Source organism: Mizuhopecten yessoensis, unplaced genomic scaffold (assembly GCF_002113885.1).
Source record: "Mizuhopecten yessoensis strain PY_sf001 unplaced genomic scaffold, ASM211388v2 scaffold6505, whole genome shotgun sequence".
In the NCBI taxonomy this organism is placed as follows: Eukaryota; Metazoa; Mollusca; class Bivalvia; order Pectinida; family Pectinidae; genus Mizuhopecten; species Mizuhopecten yessoensis.
The window spans coordinates 1,149,103-1,176,712 of record NW_018406583.1 but is presented as its reverse complement, the minus strand read 5'-3'; the positions used below and the strand labels follow the sequence as shown (position 1 = coordinate 1,176,712).

Below are 27,610 nucleotides of genomic sequence, written 5' to 3'. Positions count from 1 at the left end.
TGTCAGTCTACATTTCATTCGGATACAGTACGAGTCGATCCGGACAACATCTTGACGAACTAGAGGTTTTAGGAGTACTCCGCAAACCTGAAGACATCAGTGTTACTGCTGAATACCTGAACCCCTCGTTTTTGTTAAAGAAACCCAATGGTGGTTTTCGATTGGTGACCGCATTTGAAGATGTCGGACGTTACAGCAAACCCCAACCGTCACTAATGCCAGATGTCGACTCTACATTACGCACAATAGGTCAATGGCAATACATCATAGTGTCAGACCTTACAAGTGCCTTCTATCAGATTCCGTTGTCAAAGTCGTCCATCAAATATTGTGGCGTAGCTACTCCGTTTCGTGGTGTCCGAGCCTACACTCGCTGCGCCATGAGAATGCCAGGGTCAGAAACAGCTCTTGAGGAGATGATGTGTTGTGTCCTTGGGGACCAGCTGGAGGCACGTTTTAAACATGCACTGTCATCCTGAGCCTCGCACAAATCCATCGTTCTACCAACAGCCTCCGACATTCTGTGGATCGTAACCGACGGTTCTGTCAGTAAACACGGCATAGGTGCCACATTGTACGTAATGCGTAAGGATCGCCTCTAACTGGCTGGATTCTTCAGTGCTAAACTTCGAAAACATCAGGTCACATGGTTACCGTGTGAAGTAGAGGCTTTGTGTATTGTAGCTGCAGTTAAGCACTACAGCCCATTCATAATACAATCCAAACATCAAGCCTGCATTCTCATTGACAGTAAACCATGTGTTCAAGCAATAGGCAAATTATCTCGATGAGAATTCTCAGCCAGTCCACGCGTCACTTCCTTCCTCACCACCGTCAGCAGGTACCAGATAAGTGTGCGACATTTATCTGGTTCAGCAACCATACCATCCTATTTGCTAGTTTATCCCATATCTACCAATGATGACATTATTACCAGAGACATCTCACAAACGGCTAGATTCATCAGTGTTATCTGTTATAGCGTTTATTTTAGTTTTACTTATTCAAGGAGAATAAGAAGCTGCGCCACCATATACCATTATATAGTATAGTGTCATGTGTGTTAGCACTAGATATAACGTAACAGCCAATAGTGATGTAATGCAACCTAGCGTAGAGTTACGTCCCTTAGTAATACTCTACAGGGTCTCTTCGAGGCCGTCGACTTCCGTTTGTATGCTTTTTACCTCGTGTTATGAATAAACACCACGGTCGGGAATCTGGAGTTCGTCTTTGGCAATTATTACCATTATTGGCGCTGGAGGAAACGTACAGAGCGACGCAGATAAGACAGTTTAATCCTTTCACCAGTGTAGACCATAATGGACTCATCCCAACAAATGCACGGTAGAGTCCATTAAAGTTACCTAGGGGTGGAAGGGTTAACGTGTACATGTTCTTGTCATTCAAGTCCATGGAGGTGTGCTAGTTCGCAATAATACAACATTATCATTTCATTATTACTGAAGGTATACAACAAACCATAAAGACACTTCACGCGGTAAGTACCAGCCAGCGATGTGACCATTGTGTAAGTATAAACATGCATCGATTTCTTATTCAACTCGTATTCTATATCCGAATGTTAGAGATAATAGGCGTTTGTATATTTCCCGTGTATCCAAACACCATGCATGAGATGTACCAGCTACTATGTTATAGCATCATAGTATATTGGTGCATGCGTAGGTATTGGTTGTCTTGTGTACACATTTGTTGACCTGTGTTCATATATGTTTAAGTATACTTGTAGATGCTAGCGTTCAAATTTGTTGATATGTGTGCAGAATTGTTGACATTTATTTATACCTAGTCGATACGTGTGTATACAACCATGATAAAAAACATGAAATGGCATTAAATGAGAAAGCGAAGTGAAATATTTCTCAGGAATCAGGATAAGTAATCTCCTGCAAGAGGGGATTACATTGGAACAAACAAATAACGCTATCCAAGTGGAAAACAAGTTATATGCAAATGTAACCGATGCATTTGAATCTAACCTATAATCATCCATCTTAAACATATGACGTATTTTTAAATAACTGTATATTTACCAATCAAAGCCGAGGTATTATTGTGAGTCTATGATTTATGAATAAATGAATAGCAACACGAAAACATCAACAAAGGCGTAGGAATGTTTATAAGACAGGGTTACCAGACCTCAACGGTCGTCGACACACATACACTCAAGTGTGCATGCCTTGTAAACCTGATGCGATACACACATGCATTTGTTAATTATAAATCGGCCCTTCTGGTCATGTGCACATATGAGGGATAAAAGCGTTTCTACCACAGTACGCTGTGTTATTCCACTCTCAGATCATTGTATAAACATGCAGACTGTTGAATAAATATTTTTGCCGCGTGTTGTTTTGTTTACGTCGTCTGCTGTCAACATCCGGCAAATGTTGGTGACTTTTGTGAGGTTATGCGATGGAAAAAGGGGGTTATTAAGGCAATACCAAATGAAGATGATGCTTAAAGATTTGATCGCTAGTTTCAGGCAAAATTGCTACAGACGCTCAATATCGTTTCGACGCCATACCGTTGCGTGTCCAGGTCATGAAACCCAGAGACTTATGTCTCTGTGAAACCCAAACAAGATCTGTAACAGTGTCGGAAAATATTTCGTTCTCCCCATGTCCCGTTATCAATATTTGGAGGGCCTCCTATGGCGGAACTCTCACTATAAACGTCAACCATAGAAACTCACAAAGAAACGTCCCAGGCCTATGGTTTTGGACATTGACAGCGATGAGTTCGTCTTCCTCACTTGGCGGGAGGCAGACTTCGTACGATATGCTTACGCGCATATAGTCCGTGGTTAATTTATATCAATTAATGCAATATTGCATACTCTCAATATTTAAAGTCGCTCATCTATTTTATTTTTTCACGAAGTTGTTGCCGAAACATTAATTTTGAAGAATCATTAAATTTGTAAAAAGAAAGTCATTTTTTTAATATTAATGAGTGACTTTTTACATATTGGTCATATCACTACGCCAGCCTTGTCAACACAATGTGTGTATGCTATTCAAATCAGGAAATACTCCAGCTGTTTCCGACTGAGATTATGGTAAAAACAGATCACACGACTCGAGTTAATTTTCAAAAATTACAGAAAGACACTTGCTAAAGCTCGTGTCTTTTGTAACTTTTGAAAATTAACTAACTCGAGCATAATAATTTTGCTAAGGATCATTTTTATTTTTTGGCATATGTGAAAATAAATATTTTACTTGGTTTATACTGAGATTATTTTTGAAAAATTGATTGTTCTTTTAATTCATCAGCATGCAAAAATTCCATAAATCATAATTACGGTCGGAAAGTGGGCTACAGGAAAAGTGTAACCCTTGAAATTGGTAACAACGAGGTATTCACTAAAAAACTTAAATTGAACAACACTCATCCTATATAAACATAAACTGGAGGGGGGAGAGAGAGAGAGCAGTCTGCAGTATGTCCCACACATGCTCGATGGGATTTAGATCCGGCGAGCGGGCTGGCCAATCCATTCGTTGAATAGTCTCTTGCTGTAGATACTGCTCAGTCATCCTTGATCTATGTGGACTAGCATTATCTTCCATAAGGATGATGTCAGGGCCGATAGCGCCAGCGTAGGGTCTGACATAGGCATCAAGGATTTCATCACAGTAAATCCGGGCCGTAACGGTACCTTTATGGAAGACATGGAGGTCAGTTTTCCCAAGGAGGCTTATGCCTCCCACCATCATCACTGAACCTCCGCCATATCGGTCATGTTCCACAACGTTACCTGCCTGGAACCTATCCCCAGGTTGTCTCCATACTCTAACGCGCCTATTGGTAAAGTCGAGACAGAATCTGGACTCGTCAGTAAAAAGAACCGGTTCCCATTCCTGAAGAATCCAAGTGCTGTGAGCTTGGGCCCAATCTAATCGGCCACTAACATGGCAGGCAGTTAAGGGAACTCGTATTGCTGGTCTACGTGACCTTAAACCAGCATTATGAAGACGGTTCCTAACTGTCTGAGTAGCTACCCGGGTAGAAGAAGCATTTAGGAGGTCATTTCGTAAAGCTGTGGCAGTCTGGAACCTGTGACGCCGTGCCTGTATGAGGAAAAATCAGACTTGTCGCTGCGTTGTAACCCTAGAACGACTTCCAGCATGACGACTGGAAGGGTTTTCGTTAGTTTGGAAACGAGTCCACATTCTTGCCACCACACTTTGAGACACCCCCAAGGTCTGCTGCAACCTGACGTTGAGACATGCCAGCTCGTAGCATTCCAATGCCCCTATACATTTCACCGTCATTTAACCGTTGTCTGTATCGTCTTTGTGCCATATTAAAAACAAAATTACGCAAAGAATATTCATCAAATTGATTTCCTTAACAATTTCAACAACGCCTTACTTAGCCTAGCTTAACCTTTGATAGGGGTGTGCAAGTGGAAAGGCGTGCATGCGGTTTAATGGTTGACTAAACATTCTAACCTACCTGAATCTATTGGTCTTTTCGAAAACATATACCTTACCATAGCCACTTTTAAGCTGACATTTGTCTTTTTATATTTTAGTTTGTTTTACGTCATTTCCTTTTGCGTGTGTTATCCACCTTTTATTGGCGCTAAAGAACTCAATAAATCAATACATCTTATTTTCTTTCATTTGACATGTCTTATACGAATGGCATCCTGGCTTATAGAAAGCCGTTGTTCTTACCCGTCTTCGGATGAGTCATTCGTACATTACCCATTGTTAAAGCCCGAAAACTCGCCTCAATACATATAGCATGCCACAAACCGGTTACAGTAATATACCTGTTTTCATTGACATTCAGCCAATACGCGAAATTCTAGATAATAGAAATAATTCTTAAATCGCATTTCATAGTAAATTTCAAGCTACCTGAAAATGGTATGTTCAAGACGATATGACTAACCATAGTTACTTTTCCTTTTCAATATGGCGTTTGTCTTTTATTTCGTTTTTGTTTTTGTTTTTTTTAATTCTTTTATTGGCCTTCATGACCTTTTCTGTGATGATAAACCGTTAATAGTATACTTAAAATAAATAGTAAAAGGAAAATTTCGGCCGTTTTTATGAAACAATAAATAACGATTTGGAATTCATCAATAATAATCATATCGTTCATAGAACCCTTCCTTTTCGTATAAATATTATGATAAAATGAATAAATATATAATGAATAAATAAAAACGCTTTTGAAATAAACTTGAAATTTAAATTTTCAATATTTTTCTATATCCCTTTATATATGTTAAGATGTTAAAGGTAGAAAACCCTTGAAAATGTGCTACAAATGTAAGACCAGATGGTCCGAAAGAGTAAGCGTCTTATCCTCCCTGAATGACTTCCGTCGTATAAATATATAGAACAAATCCATATGATTTCAACTTTTTAAAAACAGGACCGGAAAAGGGATGGCGAAACCACCAGAAGCAGTCACATAAGCACATATAATGAACCAACCACATCTTTGATTTTCATAAACAAGTCCTTTTAAGGACCCCTTCCCTATTACAGGTAAATACTTGCTATATATGAGATTCTTCTTGATAATAAATGCTTCAGACACTGAATCAAACCCAGGTCATAGGGCTCAAAAGGTTGTTCGTTCAAGTTTGTACTATGGCAGTCACATGGACACAACCCGGTGTGGGCTATTCACATCTCATGGCAATGCGCACAGTGTGGCTTGCCACTTTTTTCGACAAGTTTGTTTGTCTCTGTCACAGTCAACAAAACAAACTCTTTCTCCAACTTGGACTCAAACTCAAGCATTACATCTGAAAGTGTCGGTCCACCAGCTTCATGATCCTCTTCTATCCATCAAAAGAGAAATCGCCAGATAAACCTACATGTTGAACATAAACTTCCAGAGCATAAAAAACAAAAAGGAAGTACTAAACAATTGGATTGACTCATCAGACACAAGTATAATCATGGGAACAGAAACATGATTAAACAACAGCATTCACAGTGTCGTAATTTTTCCTCAAAACTACGGTGTAATTCGGAGGGACCGGACAAACGGCTATGGTGGTATTAGGAAGGACGTTATGACCGTATTGCACCCCGTGATGATGACACGGAATCCGTGTTTGTTAAATTAACAATTGGTAAAGAAAGGTCCCTTGTAGTTGGAGCACTATATGGCTCTTCATCGAGCGACACTCTCTATATGAAGAATCTGTGTAGGTTTGTGGAATTCATGTCTTAAGACCTACAAAAACGCAGTAATGTGGATTGGAGGAGACCTGAATCTCCAGGACATTGATTGGAACACTACCAGTGGTCGATAACCAAACCTCAGCTGCCATAAACAGTAGAATACGAAGAGTACGAAATTGCAGCCTCAACCATACAGTGATGTTCACGACTAGGAGGGACTTGTTTTTAACAAACCGACCAACACTCATTACCAGGTGCATACCATTACCGGTATTTGATGATCATGATATTGTTTATGTTGAGACCAACATCACTCCAAATCGTGACAAACCCTTGAAACGAAAGATCTATCTGTTAAAAAAATACAAACAGTGATGAACTGATTCTCAGGACTGTTTAAGTTTGGCCAAGAATTTGCAACAAATTTCTATTTGTCGAGCCCAGTTCAACGTAAGCGTAAAAATATTCAGTGTTCACTTCTCGACCTCCTCATCTAACATGTCCCCTCAAAGATGACAGCATCTAATAAGTCAACCATGGATAACGCGGGAGGTAAAGAAATTGTCCAGACAGAAAAAGCTTAGTTTTCAGAAGGCACGCTCATCAAAGAAGGAAACTGACCTCCGCAGATACCAGCATCTTAAGAAGAAAAAACCCAGATCTCCATGCAAAACGGCATACAACGTGCTCCTCGACAACATTGCAAGCCCAGACTCTGACACAAACCCGAAGCGGTTCTGGAGCTCCATCAACGTTGTGACAGCACAGGCGTGTCCCAAATAAACGCTCCAGATGGTAATGCGTACTCGGACAGTGCGACAAGTTCTTATCTGTCTTCAACAAGAACTAGTACTCCTCTTATATCCCGGACAATAGACCAAGCCCACACCTCGACATGGAAAAGTCTTAGTGTCTCCTTACGGTGTCAAAAAACATACCCAGTCGACTGCTCAAGGAAGTGGCAACAGAGCTCAACCCAGTCTTCACTATGTTGTTCAAGGCCTCCATTGACCAAAGTCAACTTCTAAAAGAGTGGAAGAGCGCAAACGTGGTGGCGGTTTTTAAGAAAGGAGAAAGGAGTAAACCAGCAACCTACCGACCTATATCTCTAACATCAGTGGCTTGCAAGGTCATCGAACACATAGTGTGTAGTAGTATGAGGAAGCACCTAGACGAGCACCACATCCTCAGCGATGCCCAGCATGGCTTCTGGAAAAGGCGCTCCTGTGAGACTCAACTTATATAAACACTCCAGGACCTTGCCAGTGGTATCGACAATAAGCTCCAGGCCGACGTCATATTACTGGACTTCCAAAACATCTAAAGCCTTTGACAAGGTGACACACAAAAGGCTTCTGTACAAATTGAAGTTCTACGGAATTAGAGGAAGATTGCTGGATTGGGTCAATGACTTTCTACATGACCGTTCCTAATGGGGTTTTTATCGACAGAGTTAAGTCTGACCCGGCCCGGGTTCGATCCGGTGTGCCGCAGGGTGGTGTTGTCGGAGCTCTCCTGTTCCTCCTGTTCATAAACGACCTGCTAGATGTCATCTCATCTAAGTCGAAGGTTGGCCTCTTTGCTGATGACTATGTCCTATACCGGTATGTTTCATTAACCCTTTCACCACTGTAGACCACAATGGACTCATCCATATCAATGCATGACAGAGTCTTCTAAAGTTACATAGGGGTGAGGGGTTAACAGAGGATTCACTTCAACTGTATAGGGACCTGGACAGTCTAGTTAGGTTGGAACAGGATTACATGATGAAATTCCACCCCCAAAAGTGTTAAGTTCTACACATCACCAGTAAGAGAAACATCATAAATGAACCATATTACATCCATGGCCATACACTGAAAGTGGATGATACGGCAAAGCACCTTGGCGTTAATCACCACAAGACTCTGAGCTGGATTCTCACATAAGCCAGATAACAAGGAAAGTAAACTCTACCCGGGCTTTCCTACAGCGAAATATCAACCAGTGCCAAAAGCAAAATAAGAAACTTTGCAACAAGACATTATTGAGACCCACCATCGAGTTTGCCAGCACAGTATGGGACCCTCATACAGCCGACAGCATCAAGAAGCTGGGATTGATGCGGAGACGCTCAGCCAAATTCATCTTTGGTGACTATCATACCAGCAGCGCCTCATCAATGATATCCCAATCACCCTGCAGGAAAGACGTGCACATGCTAAGGCAGTGATGATGTGTCGTATCGTCAATGGCCTAGTTGAATTGCCGATTAAAACTTTCTTAAACTGTCAGGTGGAGGTTCAAATGAGGAAATGTGCATAAAACATCACGTTGTAAAGAAATTGTCTATGTTTTTCGGGTATCTGGCGCCCTGTTTAGCACATGAATTCGCTTCTGTAGTGCATCTTATTCACTGAGTCACTGTACCGAGGTTTATCAGTCATTCATCCTCATCACATTTAAAATATCACCGATATTTGTCATTGTATCGTCCACTTGTGAAACGCATACAGGTAGATCGTTAATTGGTGTCTATATGGACAATAAGACCCTCTTTGTGCTAGATGGTGGTAAGAAGAGTTTATACTCCAGAACATTACCTAATAAAATGTTATGTGTAATTCAGAAAGTTTCCAGCAGCAAACTTCCTTATCCAATTAACACATTTTGGTGTCGGATACAACCCCTTATAAGTGCAGCGTGCGATTGTATCAAATTATTCTACTGAAGTCATTTGCTATAACACAACTACTAGTTTTAGGAGATATTGTGAGGACGCTAAACTTTGAACACAGAAAACAAGACAGTTCTTTAAGTCAGTGAGTCACTTATCCTATAACAGATATGGTACAGCTTAAGACAAAACAGTGCTGATATGAAGGTTTGGTTTGGATAAAAGGTTATGTGTTATTCAGAAAGCTTCCAGCAGCAAACTTCGTAATCCAATTAACACATTTTGGTGTCGGATACAACCCCTTATAAGCGCAGCGTGCTATTGTATCAAATTATTCTACTGAAGTCATTTGCTATGACACAACTACTAGGTTTATTTTAGGAGATATTAATATGGGCTTAGCTTTGTTCTTTTCTATGTACAGACTTAATGTATCATCCTGAATAAAATGTGTTGAAATGAAATTAATGAAAAAATCATGAAAGTTTCAACGACAGAAGCTTTCAGAAAATAATAGGTATGCCGTGTCCTAATGCATCTCGTAAGAGGAGACTAATGAGGGACCCCTTGCAGAAGCGATGGTTTCGTTTGATGTCCTCTGCTTACGAGACCTTCAAGGACCAAAAATTGATCGGCTGTCCCCATCGCAATTTTTCTGGCCTCTTCCTTTTTCTTTTCTTTCCTACGTACTTTTTTCTATCCATTCAGACGACCGTCTCTTTATTAAGATAGTTATTGTGAGGACGCTTAACTTTGAACACAGAAAACAAGACAGTTCTTTAAGTCAGTGAGCCACTTATCCTATAACAGATATGGTACAGCTTAAGACAAAACAGTGCTGATATGAAGGTTTTGTTTGGATTGATCTTTTGATAAAGTCCTATTAACAGCTGATGTCTTTTAAGGACGCGCATCTGTGTGTGTAATGTATGCGTACATGTGTGCATGTGTGCATGTGTGCTGGATACAAGTTCTGTTGGTGCTTTTGCCGCCTTGCGATAGTGATGATATTATGTGTTTGTCACACGAGTATTTGTGTTGGTTTCTTCTGGTGCGAATTACATAGAACCCATAGACATATGTATACACAGATGACAGTTTATTTGTTAATCATTCACACTCGTCAACGGAGACAGTTCCCTAGCACTGTGGCGGTAACGCATACAGGCAATTTACATGCGACTAATCTAAGCCAAGGGTTGGTGTAGAGTCAATTAACTCACCTGGGAAGAGTCCAGGGTGAGGCTTTTCACGTGCATGGACAGGGTCATAGATCAAAGTGTCACTCTCAACCAATACTTGCACCCACCTCTCATACGTCACAATTATAACACAGGTACAATACCTGACACAGACATATGTACCATTACACACGATACACAGCGCAAGTATTAACATGTACTCAAATTACATCGTATTTAAAATACATAATTTTAAATACTAAACCTACTGGACAAACTGTTACTAAGTTTGGCCACCGTGACATGTTGAAATACTCCAAAGGTAACACCACAGTATTTCACCCGGCCACATCATACTGACAACGGGTTAACCATTTGTTACCATAACCATAAATGCTGCGCTTTAAGAGGTAATGACAACAGCCATTTGAGGTCATTGGTACCTGTATGTCCTGTCCCAAAACTAAAACATGTAATTAATGTACCAGATTTAATTTGGTCGTTCTTGTATCCCGAATTAAAGGACTTTACACAAATCTATAATTCTGCAGGGGGTTCACGCGTTAGTCGCCTCTTTCAACATGATGGTATATACCTTTTCAATGCATGATCTGCTAGAGTGGAGATGATCTGTTCAGAACGATCGTATTTACATTGATGAATTGCTTGTTTTTTAATTTTAAATTTTAATTTACACATTTATCGAGCCCAGAAGCGGAAGTAAATTAGTTTTCACTCGACTGAAACAGATCAAATTGTCTCGAGATCGGGAATAGTTATAGCTTGCAATACCAGTTAAAGCGCTACTCAGGTCTGGTATGACAAGAGCTGTGTACTTACATCGATACACATACAAACTATATGTACATGTAAAACTTTGGATTAGAAGTGTTTGTTCTCGGCGAATTCTTTATTCAATAGTACGGCTGTGTATTACACTATAGCGCGAAACGAGGTCCCTGTTAAGACTAGTAAGTTGGAGAGTTTGTATTGTGTGTACACATTGAACTCTAAGTCGAGATGCGTTAATTATGCGTCAATAATACATTATAATTGGTTATACTCTACACTTGCGTACATAATACATGAAATGGGAGAAGTTACGGCCTGGTAACAGCCTGAACCTGCCTTGCTACACCACTGTGCAGAGGATTACATATCTACATATACGACAGTGTCAAATACCAATAGCATTTGTTTACATGGTGCTTTGTCTGATGAGAACACATGTTTATACACCTAGTTGTACCTGCCTAGCGGGTGTTTTTTTTTTTATCATACCACAGATACGCACAACATCGTTTGCTGTCCGACGCTCGTCCGACGGCTGCCATTCCGGATACATCGTTGATCCACTAATGTCCGGTACGGAAAAATGGGTGGTGCTGATATCCGGATTCCTAACTATATTTCTGGGTACCAGTCTGGGATACTCTTGTGGGGTAATTCATGTCGCCCTTCTGGAGAAGTACAACAGGTCGTCCCTCCTGACGGCCTGGCTCGGCTCACTCTTCAGCAGTGTGTTCTGTCTCGGAGGTAAGTACTAAGACCAGCGACCGTTTTCGCTCAGCCTGTGTGCGATAGTTTCTGGTATGTAAGAAATTCTTAAAACAATGAATTTGGTAACACAATTTAAAGTATTAGTCACTTGTGTATGATATGTTCGATTTTTTAATGTCATGTCTCAGCTCGGTTTTATCAGAGGCCATATTTATTTTGGTCATATGACCCGAACAAAGAACAATGTTTGGATATCTTTTTCCCAAAATGATTATTAGGTTCCTGTCAAATCATACTACTACGTATGCCCTAAAGGGAAGATGATGTCTGGCTTGTGTGCCCAACGAAGTTCTATTTTACCTTGAGTATTATAAACATTTAGTGAGCCCTACATGTAACACCCTCAAACCAGCTGCTTGTAAAAAGAAGTTTGAATCCTCACATGATAACAAATGTTATCAAACCAATGCTTTATATTATGAACTGAACGAGGAATATCTGTGTTATGAAATAATCCATGTGGACTAAAACGACATCATTGGCTAGTTATATGCATGTGAAGCCGCTCCACCAAACCATGGTTCCCGGGTATCATATCTCGGTTTCTAAATACAATAGTAGAAACCCGAACAATATACCCAAGGGTGGGACATGTTTACGTGCGCTAGAAGTATTTTCGTACATCTCTTACCAATTATTTGAATGAGATGCGTAACCGTCATCTTTTGGCAAAATATATTTATTTGGAAATAACGTATCACATTTAGATTTATACTGAAATTATAAAATGTATATAACCTTATAAAATTAACACAATATAAGAAGATTTTCCATTGCGGGACTTTCATGGAAAAAATTGTTTCTCCACACTTCACAGTTGAGTCTATCTTACATGGGCGTGATGTCACAATGGCTCAACAATGACGTGATGTCATGGATTTGGAAACTACCGATGCCGCAATGCGGAAAAGGCAACGTGACGTTAGAAACATGAGACTATTTTTCTGTGCAAACGTTGTTTGCAAATATGGGGTATGCTTAATCTCGCTGACGAATTCCTTTTCGTAAAAAAAAGTTCAGGGGGGAAATTGATATTTTGGTGGCCAGTCCAAACGCATTTGCATGGTTTCTGGGCTTAATCTGCTAGTTGGAATGAGAGAAAAAATACTTTATCATGCCCTGGAGAGTAGGATAGGCAAATTCCACCCTCGGTATTTCCAAAAATTTTAGCAAAACCCTCGGCAGAAAAAACCAACAAAAAAAACATCGGGTTTTACCAAATTTGAAAACCTGTCGGGAGGAATTTCCCTTTCCCACATCCCTGGACATGAAATAGTCTTATAATCTCACCCTAGGGTTGAGACGGGGGATTTCCCTATTCATAACAATGGTATGACGTCACGTCAACAATACAATGATGTCAGGTCAACAATCCATCAACGTCATGTCAACCCTGCATTTAGCCAGTAACGTTAACATTAAATTAAGCATATGATACACAATGTTAGAACATGGTAAGAGAAAAAAAATCATTCACCCCTTGAGGGTGAGATAGGGGAAAGGGGATTAAGTTGCCAATGAGATATTCTATTACTCTAACCCTGTCTCTGTTGACAATGTCGTACTTATAATGCAATGTAGTCGTTACAGGTATAACGCATTGTTGACGTGACGGCATTGTATTGTTGATGGGACGTCATACTATTGTTTTGAATGGGTAATTTCCTTAAATGACATTAGCTGTTGATGGGAGGTTAATCCTTGTTCAACCAAAGAACCAACCATCCCCATTTCAACCCTAGGGCGAGCCATAGGGTCTCACACGTCAAGGCCTCGTGCTTAGCTTCAGAGATATTATCCTCGGGTTTAAATTACCCTGTCACCATTACAAATGAGTAAAATCTTTAAATCGTATAGGTAAAGTAGAAATGTGCATATCGCTGGCCTCTAAATGGTATATATACAGGCCATGGAAAATGTATGAGTCTTGCATGGTCAGCTGTGTATGACTATATTTTTTCTGTAACCTGATCACTAAGTTTAAGAGGGTCAATATTCAAAGTGTCATGATATCGCATACTGAGTCCTCCTTTGATGTTTTAAATATGTTTCATAAGATAGTATATATAACATGACTGGACTATACTTTATAAAGCTTAATACTAAGCACGCTCTTGGGTACAAATACAGCACAAACCATCTGTCACAGATCAAAGAAGTTTACATGAAATTTTAATTTCGTACTATATACAGATTGAGAGGTGGATAAAGATGAGCATGACAGCCGTGACAGGACGAATCAGGGATTTTGTTTCTAGTGTGTGAATGGATGTGGGTGAGAGAGCTTTTTAATGTAATTAATTCCGTTGTATATGTGTTGGGTTTTTTGGGGTGAGAGGAGGTGTGAGGTTGTGTGGGTGTGGGTGTGGGTGAAAGAGAATACACATGGGTATGTATTTATGTGTACATCTTTGATTCGCACGAGGGAAGTGTGGGGTTATGTGGGTCTGGGTTTCTATGCGTATTTACATGTAAGTTGTGTATACCTTGTTTACTATACCAACTTGGCGCTATACGTTAAATAAAGGATATGAAAGAGCTTCTAGTGAAGTAAAGGGGATACTTTATCGTTTTTCTTTCTTTATGCTACTTTCTAATAACAAAGGTAGGGTCAACGCCTATGGAGATTTAACATTAGCGTCGGCCCCCGCTTCGAATTTCAAAACAAGATAAATCCAAAAAGGTATGGGTATAGGAAGCTTAAATCAGAAACAGTTAGTTTCAGAATTCATTTGATGAAAAATGGGACCTCATTGACTTACTACTGTGTGGGTGCTAAAGGTGTGGTAATACAATTCCTCCTAACGCATTTAAATGACACAATTGCTATAAAATGATATCGTCATCGTGTGTAACATATTCCAACTGTTATATTTATACTGAATATTACACTATTTCAATAAAGAATTGTTCTTTTTATTGAAGATTTAAGCAGAAAAGTGTGAAATTTCATTTCTAATGAGAACATTTCCATTTTTGACACGTTAATTTATATAGGTCTAAAACTAGTCTATTTTTCTTACTTGCTGAAATGTTGGCACCCAATAATATATTTCAACATCAAGAATTTCAAAAAAAAATGACATATAACAATTTTTTGTTCAAAAAAAGAAAAACATAGCTTTCTTTCCACATTTCCTTTAACTTGTGTTTCTTCATGACTAAAGGTCCTTGGGTCTTGATATTTGGCAAGTAGGTTGTTCATGTGAATAAGTTGAAGTGTTGTAAACGTTGATGACCTTGACCTCGATCAAGGTCACAAAATCAAATGTGCTGAAATAATATGTTGTATGGGGAGTCAGACAAGGATATCTTTCCTTGCTTTATTTGTTTAGAGTTCACGATATAAAAGGGTGTAATACTCCTTCATATTTTGTTTAATGAATGGGCAATAGGCCAAACTTTATAATAACTAGAACTATAAGCCAAAGAATAACTAATACCGCCGCTCATATATAAACCAGAAATGTAAGCTAAAGGCTAACTAAGACAAAGCATTGCAAAGCAATCCATAGTCTCCCACCAGTAATTATTTAAGTATATATGTCACTAACATACTTCTTGTACTCCCTCCCCATGCCAAAACACACTTTCATACCAAATCGTGTTAGCCCAGATGAACCAGTTTTGCTGAAATCTTCCTAGCACGACATAAGGGGTAATTACCGTATCTGTAAACTTTTATGAAAATCGGCCCAGAAGTTTATGAGGCAGACAAAGATTTTTTTTCAACAAAGGGCCAAAAGAAACTCCCTTTTTAAAGGGTCGGAATGAAAACATACTACTTGGATGCACAATGTCAAGGGCAGTTACCATATCTGTAACGTTCCGTTGAAATTGGTCCTTAAATTACCTTAGCTGTAAATAGGACGTTAAACAAAATCAAACAAACAAACCATAGTGTTGGAGGAGTTGTATGGACAAGTATTATCAACAAAGGGCCATAACTCCGTAAAAAAAAAGAAATACCTGGATGCACACCATCAAATGGTAGTTGCCATATCTGAAACTTTTCGTTGAAATTGACCCCTTGGTTTTGGGGGACATGTCCGGACAAGCCTTTTTCAACAAATCGCCTAACTGTGAAAAAATGACTTCGACAGAATACATAATGATGAGTTATTACTGCTGCACGTAACTTTATAACATACGTTATATAATAAAGTGTTTTGGTATGATACAAAAACAGAAAATGTATCTGTATTTAACATAATAAACATTGATAGTCAAATCTTCAAGATTATGTGAAATTGGGCATTGATCATGTTTGGCAAGCTAAAAAAAAGTACTTTAGCGGTTTTGATATTATATAAAAATGATTCTGTAGACAGAATACATTTGTTTGTAAAGAAGTTGACAATGTTGGTTATATTTATAATTTTGCGAACATTTTGCATGTTTTTCGAACTAAATGTATACCAATAGGACAAATTTAGTAGCAAACTAACAGAAATTTTATACACAATACACTATCATTATTCATTTTCAAAATAACATTCGCCTGTGATATTTATCGGTCATTTTCTTAGGATACCCCCGTCACCCGACCTGGTGTTATGCAAGGAGGTCCACTACGGTTATCAGTAGTAATTATGAATAATTATTTATGCAGTTATTGATCATTTTTATGTATGTGCATATGGCAAAAGAATGAAAGAAATCAAAGTGGGGGCCAAATATTGACCCCACCTTTCAGTAGGTTGCTAATATTAACTTTCTAATTTTCGGATTTATTTATATTTTTATGAGTGCATCTGAGGATTTGAGTGAGAGGAGGTATGTGTATTTGCGTATTTGCATTGTAAGTAGTTTCTTCATTGTTAATTCCAACAGGTCCAACTTTGTCATATGTTAAATAAAGGATATGAAAGTAACTTCTAATGCAGTAAAAGGGGAACGTTATTCGTTTTTTCCCCTTTATACTACTTTCTAATAACAAATTTCGGCAGGTTGCTAATATTAAAATTCCTCTCCGATTATAGGTGTTCGGCACGATGGTTTAAAAGGTGCCATTGATTTGCAAGTCGTCCGCCCGTCGGACAGTCAATCAGTACTTCACCTTCTCCGGAAAATATAGCATTTCCTCTGTCATCTACAATAGCCATAATATGTATGTAAACACTTCGAGTGTAGTCGGGTGTACTTTCCGTACACGAAAAACTACGCTTACGGAAAGTGCCGACGGTTCCCGATTGATCTCTACTGATGGGGTAGTGTTACGTAATGAAATCGGGTCTTGCAAGGTGAGGGACTTTTGGTTGCTTTAAATATTATCGCGATACAGTAGATGCTATGTTATATACTATATCCAATACAATTTTATCTTCTTACAAATATTCGCCGATCACTTCAATGAGAAATTGAATCATTCCATGACATAATCATGATTTGTGGATGAAACATGAATAAATCTTCAAAAAACCATGCTGAAATATTCCATGTAACAGAGAATTTTTAAACCTGCTCTTACCCATTTGCTATAGACATTCGCGAAACGTAAGGGTTCTACTCTGGATACACAAATCTTCTCTGCATCACAGGAGTATACCATGACAAAATTGAAGGCTAGCCGTAAGATGGCTTTCGGGTATAGAAACCTGTCCGATCGCTAGGCTGAACTCTGTCATTTGAAGGTTACATGGGAGTTAAACTCAACTTCATAGCATGTCAAATCTACTCAAATGTTGCCACACAATTCCGGTTATCGTCATTTAAGACATCGTATTAGTCTACTTGTGTCGTCTGCAAGGTGTTGCGTAAAGAGCCTTCGGTTTTGTCATGACATACCCCCGGGGTACAGTCAGTATATTTTTCCGAGAATAGAACTCTACCGATTTCGAGGATGGTTAAAGCGAGTATATACTCATTGGTTTCCACTGGCTGATGACATTTACTCTTATTCAGATTTTCAATCATATGATAAGATTTTATTTCTTTTTAAGCTCCTTTCGGAAGTGCTCTTGTGAACAGCTTCAGTTGCCGCGCATGCGTGATCATCGGCGGAAGTCTGAACATGATTGGATTTGCCTTAGCATGCTTTGTTCCGAAATTCGAATTTTTATTTTTCTCATACGGAACTCTTGCAGGTAAGAATACTTTATTTACTAGTGTGCATGTTACAGTCACAAAAATGATAAGTCTTACTAGAGTACGACAACAGCTACCGTTGGATAATAATAAAACGATAGACAGTATGATTTTTATTTTATTTTTCATTATCAGTTTAATGCATTTTTACTTTCTGTGTTCGTTGTTTTGTATCAAATCATTGAGTTCGGTTCAGGTAATATGTCATTTCAAACGAAATTCTGATACCGTTTATACACGGATGACATCTAAAGGGCATTAGAAAACAAGTGTGAATTTGACATCAAGACAGTATTACTTTATTATTGATTCGACAACGTGGCGCAGAAACTCTTACTTCCGCTAATTTGAAAAGAATTTGGGGATTACCCTACTGTATTTTGGGATTCGCGGCTGTATATCGTCATAAAATTGGGTTTTACTGGCGACACGTATCGGAGAACAATAGCGTCATCCCGAAGGTCAGTGTAATGTTGCCTCACTTTGAATATTCCTGACATCACCAAAAACAAATAGACAATCCAAATTCTGATTCATATAAGCTAAAAGAATATAAAATAACGACGATTTTATGATGTTTTGAGCGATTTTTTCAAAATTTTGGTCATACTGTCGTGGTTGGTGATTTCAGAAATATTCAAAGTGAGGTGAAATTAGACTGACCTTCGGGGTCACGATATTGTTCGTGACGCCACGAATAATCAATTTTAAAACGTGTCAATATCGTCAGAGTAATTGATGTCATTAACAATTGGCCATCCGGGCTTGATATGCAAATGACAAATGTTGTGGTTCTACCATTGCAAATTATGTTGATTGACCAATCAAATGCCACGTATATCTCAAATGCATTAGAATAAAGATTACTATTTCTATACGTTTTGCCTTATCTGTTACGATTTGTCATATTTGTTTTCCCGTAAAGGTCTGGGCCAGTCTCTTTCTAACATTGGCGCCGTCGTGTCCATTGGCTACTACTTTCAGAGGCAGCGTACACTAGCCACAGCCGCCATTTTGGTAGGGACTGGACTTGGAATAGTTATATTCCCGCCACTTATTCGGATCTTTCTGGATCAATACGGACTTGACGGGACATTCCTTATGCTCGGGGGTATATCATTCCAGACATGCGTGTTTGGAGCGTTTTTGCGACCACACAAGGCGGAGATCAAGCGACAGCAGACTATGTCGTCACAAGCTGGTATTTGTCAACTTTTCAAACTTACACATGTATGTTCTTCTATGAAAGATCATCTTAATTTATTTAACAATACAGGGTTTATTTTCATGTGCCTTAGTATATTATGTTGGAGTTCCGGTATAAACAGTTGTACACTTCTACTTCCGGATTTTTATGTGTCGACTGGATCAACTCCTACCGAAGCCGCCTACCTCATGTCCTTATATGGTATCGGAAATACAATGTCAAGGCTATTAACTGGATTGGCAGCAGTCGAGGGAGGGATTGACGGAAAGATAATCTATTTCGGATCCTGGGGTATTGTGGGGGTTCTGACGTTCTGCTTTCCCGCCACGGGGAATGTGTTTGTAGGGAAAGTGATATACACTGTGCTGCTAGGGTTGTACTCGGGCGGGACATTCGTACTCCTCAGTCAGATAGCGGTGGACATCATGGGGCTTGACCGTTTCGCTAGTGCTGTCGGCATGGAACTGTTCGTGTGTGGTATTGGATTTCTTGTCGGTCCAGTAATTGCAAGTAGGTACAATTTTTGACTAATCTTAACACGCTACTTCACTAAAAGCTGTTCTAAATGTCATGTTATCTAAAATTAAACATCTAGCAATATTATCTATGGATATGTTTTCTCATACATTTTGTATGATTTACGTGTGCTTATAAACATTTTGGTAAGTTCAAATGTTAAAGGGTAGCGATGAATATTTTTTTTATATAAAACTCAAAAATGCTCTTATTCATGAATGTCAATCTGTTTGCCTACACTACACAAGAGTAGCTGGTTATTTTCTCCCAAACTTACCTACCAAAGTTGTAATGATGAATTCAATAAAGAGCATCTACAATAATGACGTCAAGAATGTAAGGAAACGATGGTACAACGCTCCTGGTATAATCTAGTAATGGTGCGCATTAAGTTATGACGCGATCTCTTTAGTAAAGTGATGACGTTCCCAGCATAAAAGGCGTGTGTGAGGTATCTTCCTTTAGGAAGACAACTGATTTTCTCTCGCACTTCACATGTGCGTTCCTGTTTTTGTTATGGAAAAGGTAAATCTGTCTTTACCTATCAAGGAAAGGGAAGCTCACAGGCAGAATTATTCTGAAAGCGGCATCATGGTGTTGTCCCTATACGATTGTAAACAGGTAAGCGTCATGAATTTAGTCACACATTTCCTTCGCACGTGATAAGGATGGTGAATGGGTTAGACAGTAACAACACCGTTTTTGGTAGGAAAGTGTTTGAGGATAAAAATAGAACATTCTTCTTCTTCTCCCTTTTAATGTGCAGGGCTCTTACTGGGTCATTTTCGCACATGCAAGTTCTGTGTAATGTAGACAGAAAAAATCAATCTCCACGATACGATTTTGAAATTTAGCACTCGGCAAAGTCTCGTGCTAAACGTCAAGACATTTGCGCTCGTGTTGAGATTTTTCTGTCTTCATCACAAAGGATTGATAGATAATATTCCTTCTTTTTTCCTTACTAAACGAGATTTTGCTTGTGAAGCGTGAAAGAAAGGTCAACGTTCTTCGACAAATCGTCTTGCTAAACCTAAAAGCTCTAACCCTCGGGTTGAGATTATTCTTGCTATACAAGAATGATAGATTATGTTTATCTCTCCAGCTTGGAAACTGAATTCCTGGTACTTGAATTGTACTTATGCTATATTTATACTTACAGGTAGAATAATGAACGTTGCAGGATATCACAACGTGTTTATGTTTCTAGGTATGTATATTTCATAACAACGTGGTTTACTGGTGAAACTCATACTGGTATTAAATGGATCTTTTTTTTAATTTAATAAAAATCATATTATTATTTTGTAAACAATGAAAAGGAGTCCACAGCAAAATTATGTTGATATATTTTATTTAAACCGAAAGAAATGACAGAGCTATTAAAAATAGTATTCGCTTTGTTTCCTATATTTACATAATAACATGGAACAAATAGCCAAAACTACAAAATTCATATTTCAAATGTTTTCCGCAAAACAACATTAAACCTGGTAGACATATCAGAATTGTGACTATTGCTTTTTTGGAATCAAAAGTTTTAATTCTTTCCTGCAACCAAGAAAACCAATACCCGAATAATACAGTCTTTTCTCTCCATATTACAACAGTGTTTTAAAAACATCAACAGTAAAAGAAAAGAAAGACTTTCACATCACCTTTTAATATCCTGTTTCGCAGATCTCATTTGATGTTGTTAATTAGTTCAATATTTAAAATGTACATAAAACATTCAAATACTGTAACCTGTGTTTCTGATATTTTTATTACGTATTTACCACTCATGATATGTGATTAATGACAATGTACGATATTTTGTATTATCCGGAAAATCTTAAATATCTATACAACAAGCCATTCGAATTGATATGTCTCGCCTGTGCCCTGCTTTGACCACCAATGCACATGTCAAGTTTGGTTGGTCTAGCACTTGTAGATTCGGAGAAACTAACTTAAACGCAAAAACTTAATGTTGATGGAGATGCAATGAAAGGTATTCCGCATCCAGCATTTGATGCATGGGTTGACATATACTGCCTAAGATGCATCATCTATGGTCCAAGTTTGGTTGGTCTAGCACTTATACTTTCAGTGAAACTAACTGTCTAACGCCGGAAAAGCAACACGCGAGTCTCGCTTTCGCTACTTCGTGGCGGCGAGACGAAACCCTCATAATATCTTATTTCAGGGCATATAAACTAATTAAATAGCACTTAAATATGAATGGTTTATAATATCCCAACTTTTGTCAAATAGAAGTTTTTGATTAAGGAATTGATTTTCTGAACAGGTATTTACAGCACATTTGTGTCGGCTTTATGACATTTCTTCTCTATTGTTAAAGACTTCACACGTCTTAGATGACCTAGAACAAACAGTAATATAGATAGTCATGTTTGTTATTGATCAGATATTTTACATTTTGTTATTGAGTGAAGAGACAAAACTTGACGGTTCATATAAAAATTATTGAAGAAGACCCGCCTTCATGTGTTCAATCAACTGTTTTTGATAAAAAAAAAAATAACGACAAATTCAAATATGTTTCTGTTTAAGGTAATTTTGGTTAAAATGTTGTAATGTTATGTACTAAAACTAATATTACTTTTTAAAGAGAGCACTTAATCTTCTACGCAATAACATCATCGCAGTAAGTCGGGATACAATGCCTAAGGAAACTCGTAGCACTGCCAAAATGCAAAATCTGGTTCACCCGTTCTCAGTATAATGTGATCAGACGGGATGCTATGCTTGGTGCCTTCAGCATCGTACTTCAGCGAGGTAGTACTATAAAGTCGGCGTCAGATCCGCACTAGCACAAGAAGACAATTACACCAACATTTTCTGCCTCCAGCACCCATTCACAAATATACGCAGGCATTACACATATGGCGGCACGTCCTTAAATGACCTCAGCTGTTGATAGCATGTAAAACACTTTATAACCAAACCAAAACCACAGCCAAAAACCTAACTACACATTGGAAATATTTTTTTCTGCATTCCTGAAGCTTTAATAAGTAATTTCTGAAAAGAATACGATTCCTTGGGAGACTTTTGTGATATAGCAGTGTTCTGAAAGTTAGTGGGGCTAGACTGGGATCCGCCCGACCCCAGGTTTTCATATTATCGCTCTAAGCGACATAGCTACCCATTCACAGAACTGTAATGGCCTAACTTATTTTATTTCTTTAGGTTGTCTGTTTGTCTTGGCGTCCGTGCTAGGTGCAGTGACGATACTCTTTATACCAAAAGACATACAGAAAACACACAAAGAAGTGATGTCAAAAACAACAGAAGCTAGTCCAGAGGAAAAGCAGTCTATGGTCGACCCAGTATAGAACGCCATGCTACTAGCAATTTTATGTAATACTCTGCTACGCATCTGTTTTTGTTGATTTGAAATGTTATTTATAAGTTGTTTTTTACATTAAATTATGAATGAAACATGAAATTTATTTAATAAAATGCAGAGCGCGTAAGTGAGCGTAAGCCCTGGAGTATCGAGGCTGGCCACGGTTGTGCAATTTCTTCAGACGAAGGACTGTCTGGTAGGTCAACCTGAATAAGTAGTTTTAAAATTTGTATATTTCATTCCTGTGCGTATGTGATTTTGCATTACGTCATATGTACAGGTATATAAAGTACGTGCCGGAAGTCTTTCGCTTTATGTTAATTTTCCATTGGATTCTATGATAATCAACTTTTTCCCTTAAAAAAATAATTGTAACTTTGTTGACTTTGACATCAAATTTTGATAAAACTTTAGACCCTAATGCATACATTATTTAGTGTTTCTAGACCCCCTTTTACGATACACCTGCAGGATATACAGCAGGGACCACATTCATAAAACCGTTCTTATGTTCAAGCATGCTTTTTTTTGCTCAAGCCAAACATTTCTTGTTTACGTTTTAAACTAATAAACAAGTATTATTGCGTCAATGATTTGGAAAAATATTGAAGAGACTTAAGGCAAAATACTGTTTTTAATGTTTACATTTGACTTTTTGATCATTTGACATGAATTAAGCGAGTTTCAAGAATTCAAAATTCAACAAAATCCATGCTTGAGCATGAGAACGATTTCTTGAATACGAACCTAGGTCTATTCTTGATTTATTTCTTCAATGTCACCGTAATAGAAGAAAAGGAAGAGATCATCCCCGATTCTGCAAGAGGGAGCACATTAGTCGCCTCTTATTATCAGGCAGTGGAATACAGCAGGCCTATTCTTTCCCCGACCTGCACGGGTTTTTATGTAATTAATGATTACACTATATAAATGTTACAAATTGAAGCGCTAGCTTAGTCTCTGGTTGTGTGCCATTTTATCAATTTTCGACAAAACAAAAGCCAGGACTAGACCAGAAAACGACATTAACTTTATTCAATAGCAAATACAACATGGGAGACTAAATGGCACATCTCTTTGTGTGTGAAAGGAAGATCTAATAGTAAGTACCCACATGTATATTAAGTATCATAATACCCCTAGAGAAGGCGATTGTGAAAAGAATACTACCCATTGGATGTAGTAAGAGGCAACTAACGTGGGAGCCTCCTGCTGAAAAGGAATTGCGTTTGTGCCCTCTACTCGGGAATAATAAATCTGCTGCACCCATTGCAATATTTCGTGTTTTTTTTTATATCTCTCTACTTCTAAATACCTTTTACTTCGTAGTGCCTGCTTGACGATTCCTCATTTTGGCTGTTCTGTTTAACGTTCATCCAGGTGAGGAAGGCAATGGGTTTTGTCCCAAAGCCGGGACATACAAATTTCTGCTCTTGTGTCGGCGAACTTCCAAACCCAGATATCTCCACAAGGTTTATATCGGGTTCAAGTCGGGGAACTGTGGGGGCCAGAATATGATTGTCCTTCTTCCATTCGTTCACTATTCGTGCTCGTTGGCATGGGGCGTCATCATCCTGGAAGAAATAGATGTTTCAATAGCCTAGCAGATGTGCTGAAGGTACCGCGCTGTTTTTTAAAATGTCAATGTATTTGGTTCCGTTCCGATTTCCTTTCAAAGGAGTGAGGTATCCAGTCCCTCAGTAGGACATTGCACCCCAAACTGTCACACCACCACCACCAGACTTAACTGTAGGAACTACACAGTCTTGCCGCAATTGTTCATTTGCCCTACTTCTCACATACGTCCTGCCATCTGTTTGGAATGGTAAACCTAGACTCGTCAGTCCATAAAACAGTCGACCAGTCCACCAATGTCCAATTTTCATGGTTCTGTGCAAATGTCAATCTTTCCCGACGATGGGTATCAGTCAAAAGTGGTTTATTGATAGCGACACATTCTTTCAATCCCGTATTGTGTAATCGTCTCATCACTGTGGTATTCGACGCTACCACACCATTTTGGATCCACTCCATTCGAAGCTCAGGAACGGTATCCTTGCAATTTCTGAGGCTGGCCCGGACTAATAATCTATCATCCCGAGGGGTAGAAATCCGTGGCCGGCCAGAACGATCTCGATACTCATAGTTCCCGGCATCTCAGAACCGTTTAATGGCCCTGTATACGTTCTGGCTGCAACAAAAGAGAAACAGTAAAACAACAATAGACAGATTCGGGATAAGAAAAGTATGCAAATGCACCAAAATCCGTGATGAAAACATTCACTTAACTGCTGGTTCCAATAATTCTTGCGATGGTGAAAAACACATTGGAATCGTTCTTCTCTTGTCATTCGCTGCATTTCTTCGCATGAGTAATTGTAAAGTGATTGAATAGTACAACTATACTTAAGAGATGACAAATAATCAATGAATGGTTAATAGTGGTGTATTTTGTAATTTAAATTAAATTAAAATCAAATACAGAGTACATTTAAGTAAATCTAACAATTCTCAAACATCTGATAGATTTACGTAAAATGTGAAATTACAGAATTGTTTGACAAAACCCTTTTTGTGATTCAATTTTGATAATCAATGATCGCAAATCATCTTAATCACATCATCTTCCTTTTCATTAATCGAAAAACATTTAAAGAACATTGATATTTCCAATAGTTGTGTCAAAGATAATTTATCAGAAAAATTTAACATATGTAACAGAACTTTCGGAGGGCAGTGTATATAATTAATATTGAAATCTTTTTAATTTTAATATTTGTTATTATAAATCTGAAAAATCTTATACGATGTACATGCAAATGTGTTATTAAATCAAATATGATGAGCTTCCAGCTTAGATAGAACACCACCTTAGATGGAAGGGTTAATCACTGGTAAAAACACAGGTAAATTCTCAGAAACAGACTATAATCTTTCTCCCAGCATTTTTTAAAGTGGGGGAACTGAGAACAAGCCGTTTATATTTCGTAGAGATACGAAGTCAAATGTCAGTAATTTTAAACAATATGATTGGCTAGGGCTTTGTACATTGGGAGCCGGGAGATACGAATATTCACTGTCGTTCTGACATTAAGCAGAGCAGGCTGCCTCCTTGTGATAGCGTGGATCTGATGCGGATTTTATAGAGATAACTCACAGCAATACCATGCCGAAGACAAGCACATCAGTCCGCCCGGTCACTTTATACCGACAACAGGTGAACCGGTTATTACCCTAAATGCTGAACGTTTAGCAGGGAATAACAACTACCATTTTAAGGAATTTGGTATGTCCAGGCCCTGGGGACAGAACCCATTTCTTACCCCGCTTGAGTGTCTTTTTAACACTAAGGGAAAATGTAATATCTTGTCAAGCGAGGCGCTAGAAAACAAAAACTATTGTTAGGAAGTCGAGAGAAAATATGAAAAAATCTCAAATTATGCAATTGAGGACAGGAGATCTATTTGTGTTTTTTTCAAAACTCATCTTAGCAGAAAACACGGAAGAAAGCCATGTAGTGTATACGCCAGGTCTGTTTTATCGTTCGATGTGCAAACGAGATTCCTGGAACAGTCTAACGTCACCAAAATGTTTGCTTTTAACGGTTATATCACGTTATTCGAGGTAAGAGGGGAAATGACGCTGATCAAATTGCGTTCATAGCCATATGAACGCAAATTCTGTTGGTAATGTTTATAGAGGAACTTGCAGTGCTTGTACATATAAAGGAGTATGAAGTAATGTCATCTTACGGTTTCAGTGACAGGTTAATAACCTATTTTAAAACAAGCTTTATTTCGAAGAACAAATGGTATCTCTGAAGAGAAAACATTCAAGTAGGACTTTGATAATATTTGGGTACCTCCAGGATATGTCCTGGAATCCATTCTGTTTGTAATATACATAAACAATATTCCAGGTACTTTAAAATCTCCCAGCTATTGAGATTCCATCTTGGAAAATGTAAATCCCTGAGCATCGGCCTTGTATTGAGAACGAACATATGTGTTAAACAATTAAGCACTAGATAATGTATGCCGTGAGTGTGTATAGACAATGCCCTAACGTGTGACTACAAAATAATAACCAATGTTAAAAGTCGAATTCAATGTTCGCGTTCATTCGACGAACTTTTCAATACATGAATGAACGTGCTTTTTATATAAAACTCTTGTTTAATTAATTAGAATTAGAATATATACAAACACAGTAGTGTACCCATATAAAGCTTAGCTCGTCAAAATGTTGGAAAGGGTCCAAAGAATGACAACGAAGCAAATTTGAGATTCAGAGACCTGTCATATCCGGGGCGGCTTAAAAGACCAAACTTACTTACCTACATCAGACGTGCAAGAGATTACATTATAGAAGCATTCAAGATAACGAGTGGTGTCTATGATCGAAACGTGTCAGTTTTTCTTTTTGTGTCGCCTGCAACACGAGGCGATATATAGGTATTACTTTGTCGGGTTCGGCGTCGTCGGTTGCGTCGTCCGAAACAAGGTTTCCGTGCGATAACTTGAGTTTCCTTGGGTTGATTAAACTCAAACTTGGTACACATATTGCATACCAATATATCTCAGACAAGTTCTCATTCCAGATGTTTACGTGCAAGTTTTGTGGAGTGATGCCCCTTTTATTGACAAATAAGGGCAATGTGTAGTAAATGCAAACTTTTTTAATCAATTCCTTATTCAAATTTTGTACGGTAATGCTAGAAGCAATAATCTTTAGCATATATTACGGTTTTTCTGTCGAGTTTCAACTTTCTGCGTTTTGTCATATCTGTTTACGCGATAACTCAGCCCAAAACACTAATCTTACTAAAAGCCTTGGAATTCTTGTTTTCTCTACGAGTAG

The 27,610-nt window shown here is 38.4% G+C and overlaps 1 protein-coding gene across 4 annotated transcripts; it reads left to right on the top strand.

Moving 5' to 3' along the window:
• The first annotated feature begins 1,175 nt into the window (after nucleotides 1-1,175).
• Nucleotides 1,176-24,104, top strand: LOC110452253 (monocarboxylate transporter 12-like). 4 transcript variants are annotated; one of them, XM_021500656.1, is made up of 6 exons: nucleotides 1,176-1,501; nucleotides 11,315-11,564; nucleotides 17,531-17,674; nucleotides 18,601-19,392; nucleotides 20,558-20,605; nucleotides 22,591-24,101. In XM_021500656.1, the coding sequence occupies exons 2-6, from the start codon at nucleotides 11,387-11,389 to the stop codon at nucleotides 22,734-22,736; spliced, it is 1,308 nt and encodes a 435-aa protein (XP_021356331.1). In that variant the 5' UTR covers nucleotides 1,176-1,501; nucleotides 11,315-11,386; the 3' UTR covers nucleotides 22,737-24,101. The 4 variants fall into 4 exon arrangements, with proteins under 4 accessions (XP_021356331.1, XP_021356330.1, XP_021356328.1 ...); XM_021500653.1 differs by lacking the exon at nucleotides 1,176-1,501 and having other exon boundaries at nucleotides 10,665-11,564; XM_021500657.1 differs by lacking the exons at nucleotides 1,176-1,501; nucleotides 11,315-11,564 and adding an exon at nucleotides 16,670-16,831 and having other exon boundaries at nucleotides 22,591-24,102.
• The last annotated feature ends 3,506 nt before the right edge of the window (nucleotides 24,105-27,610 follow it).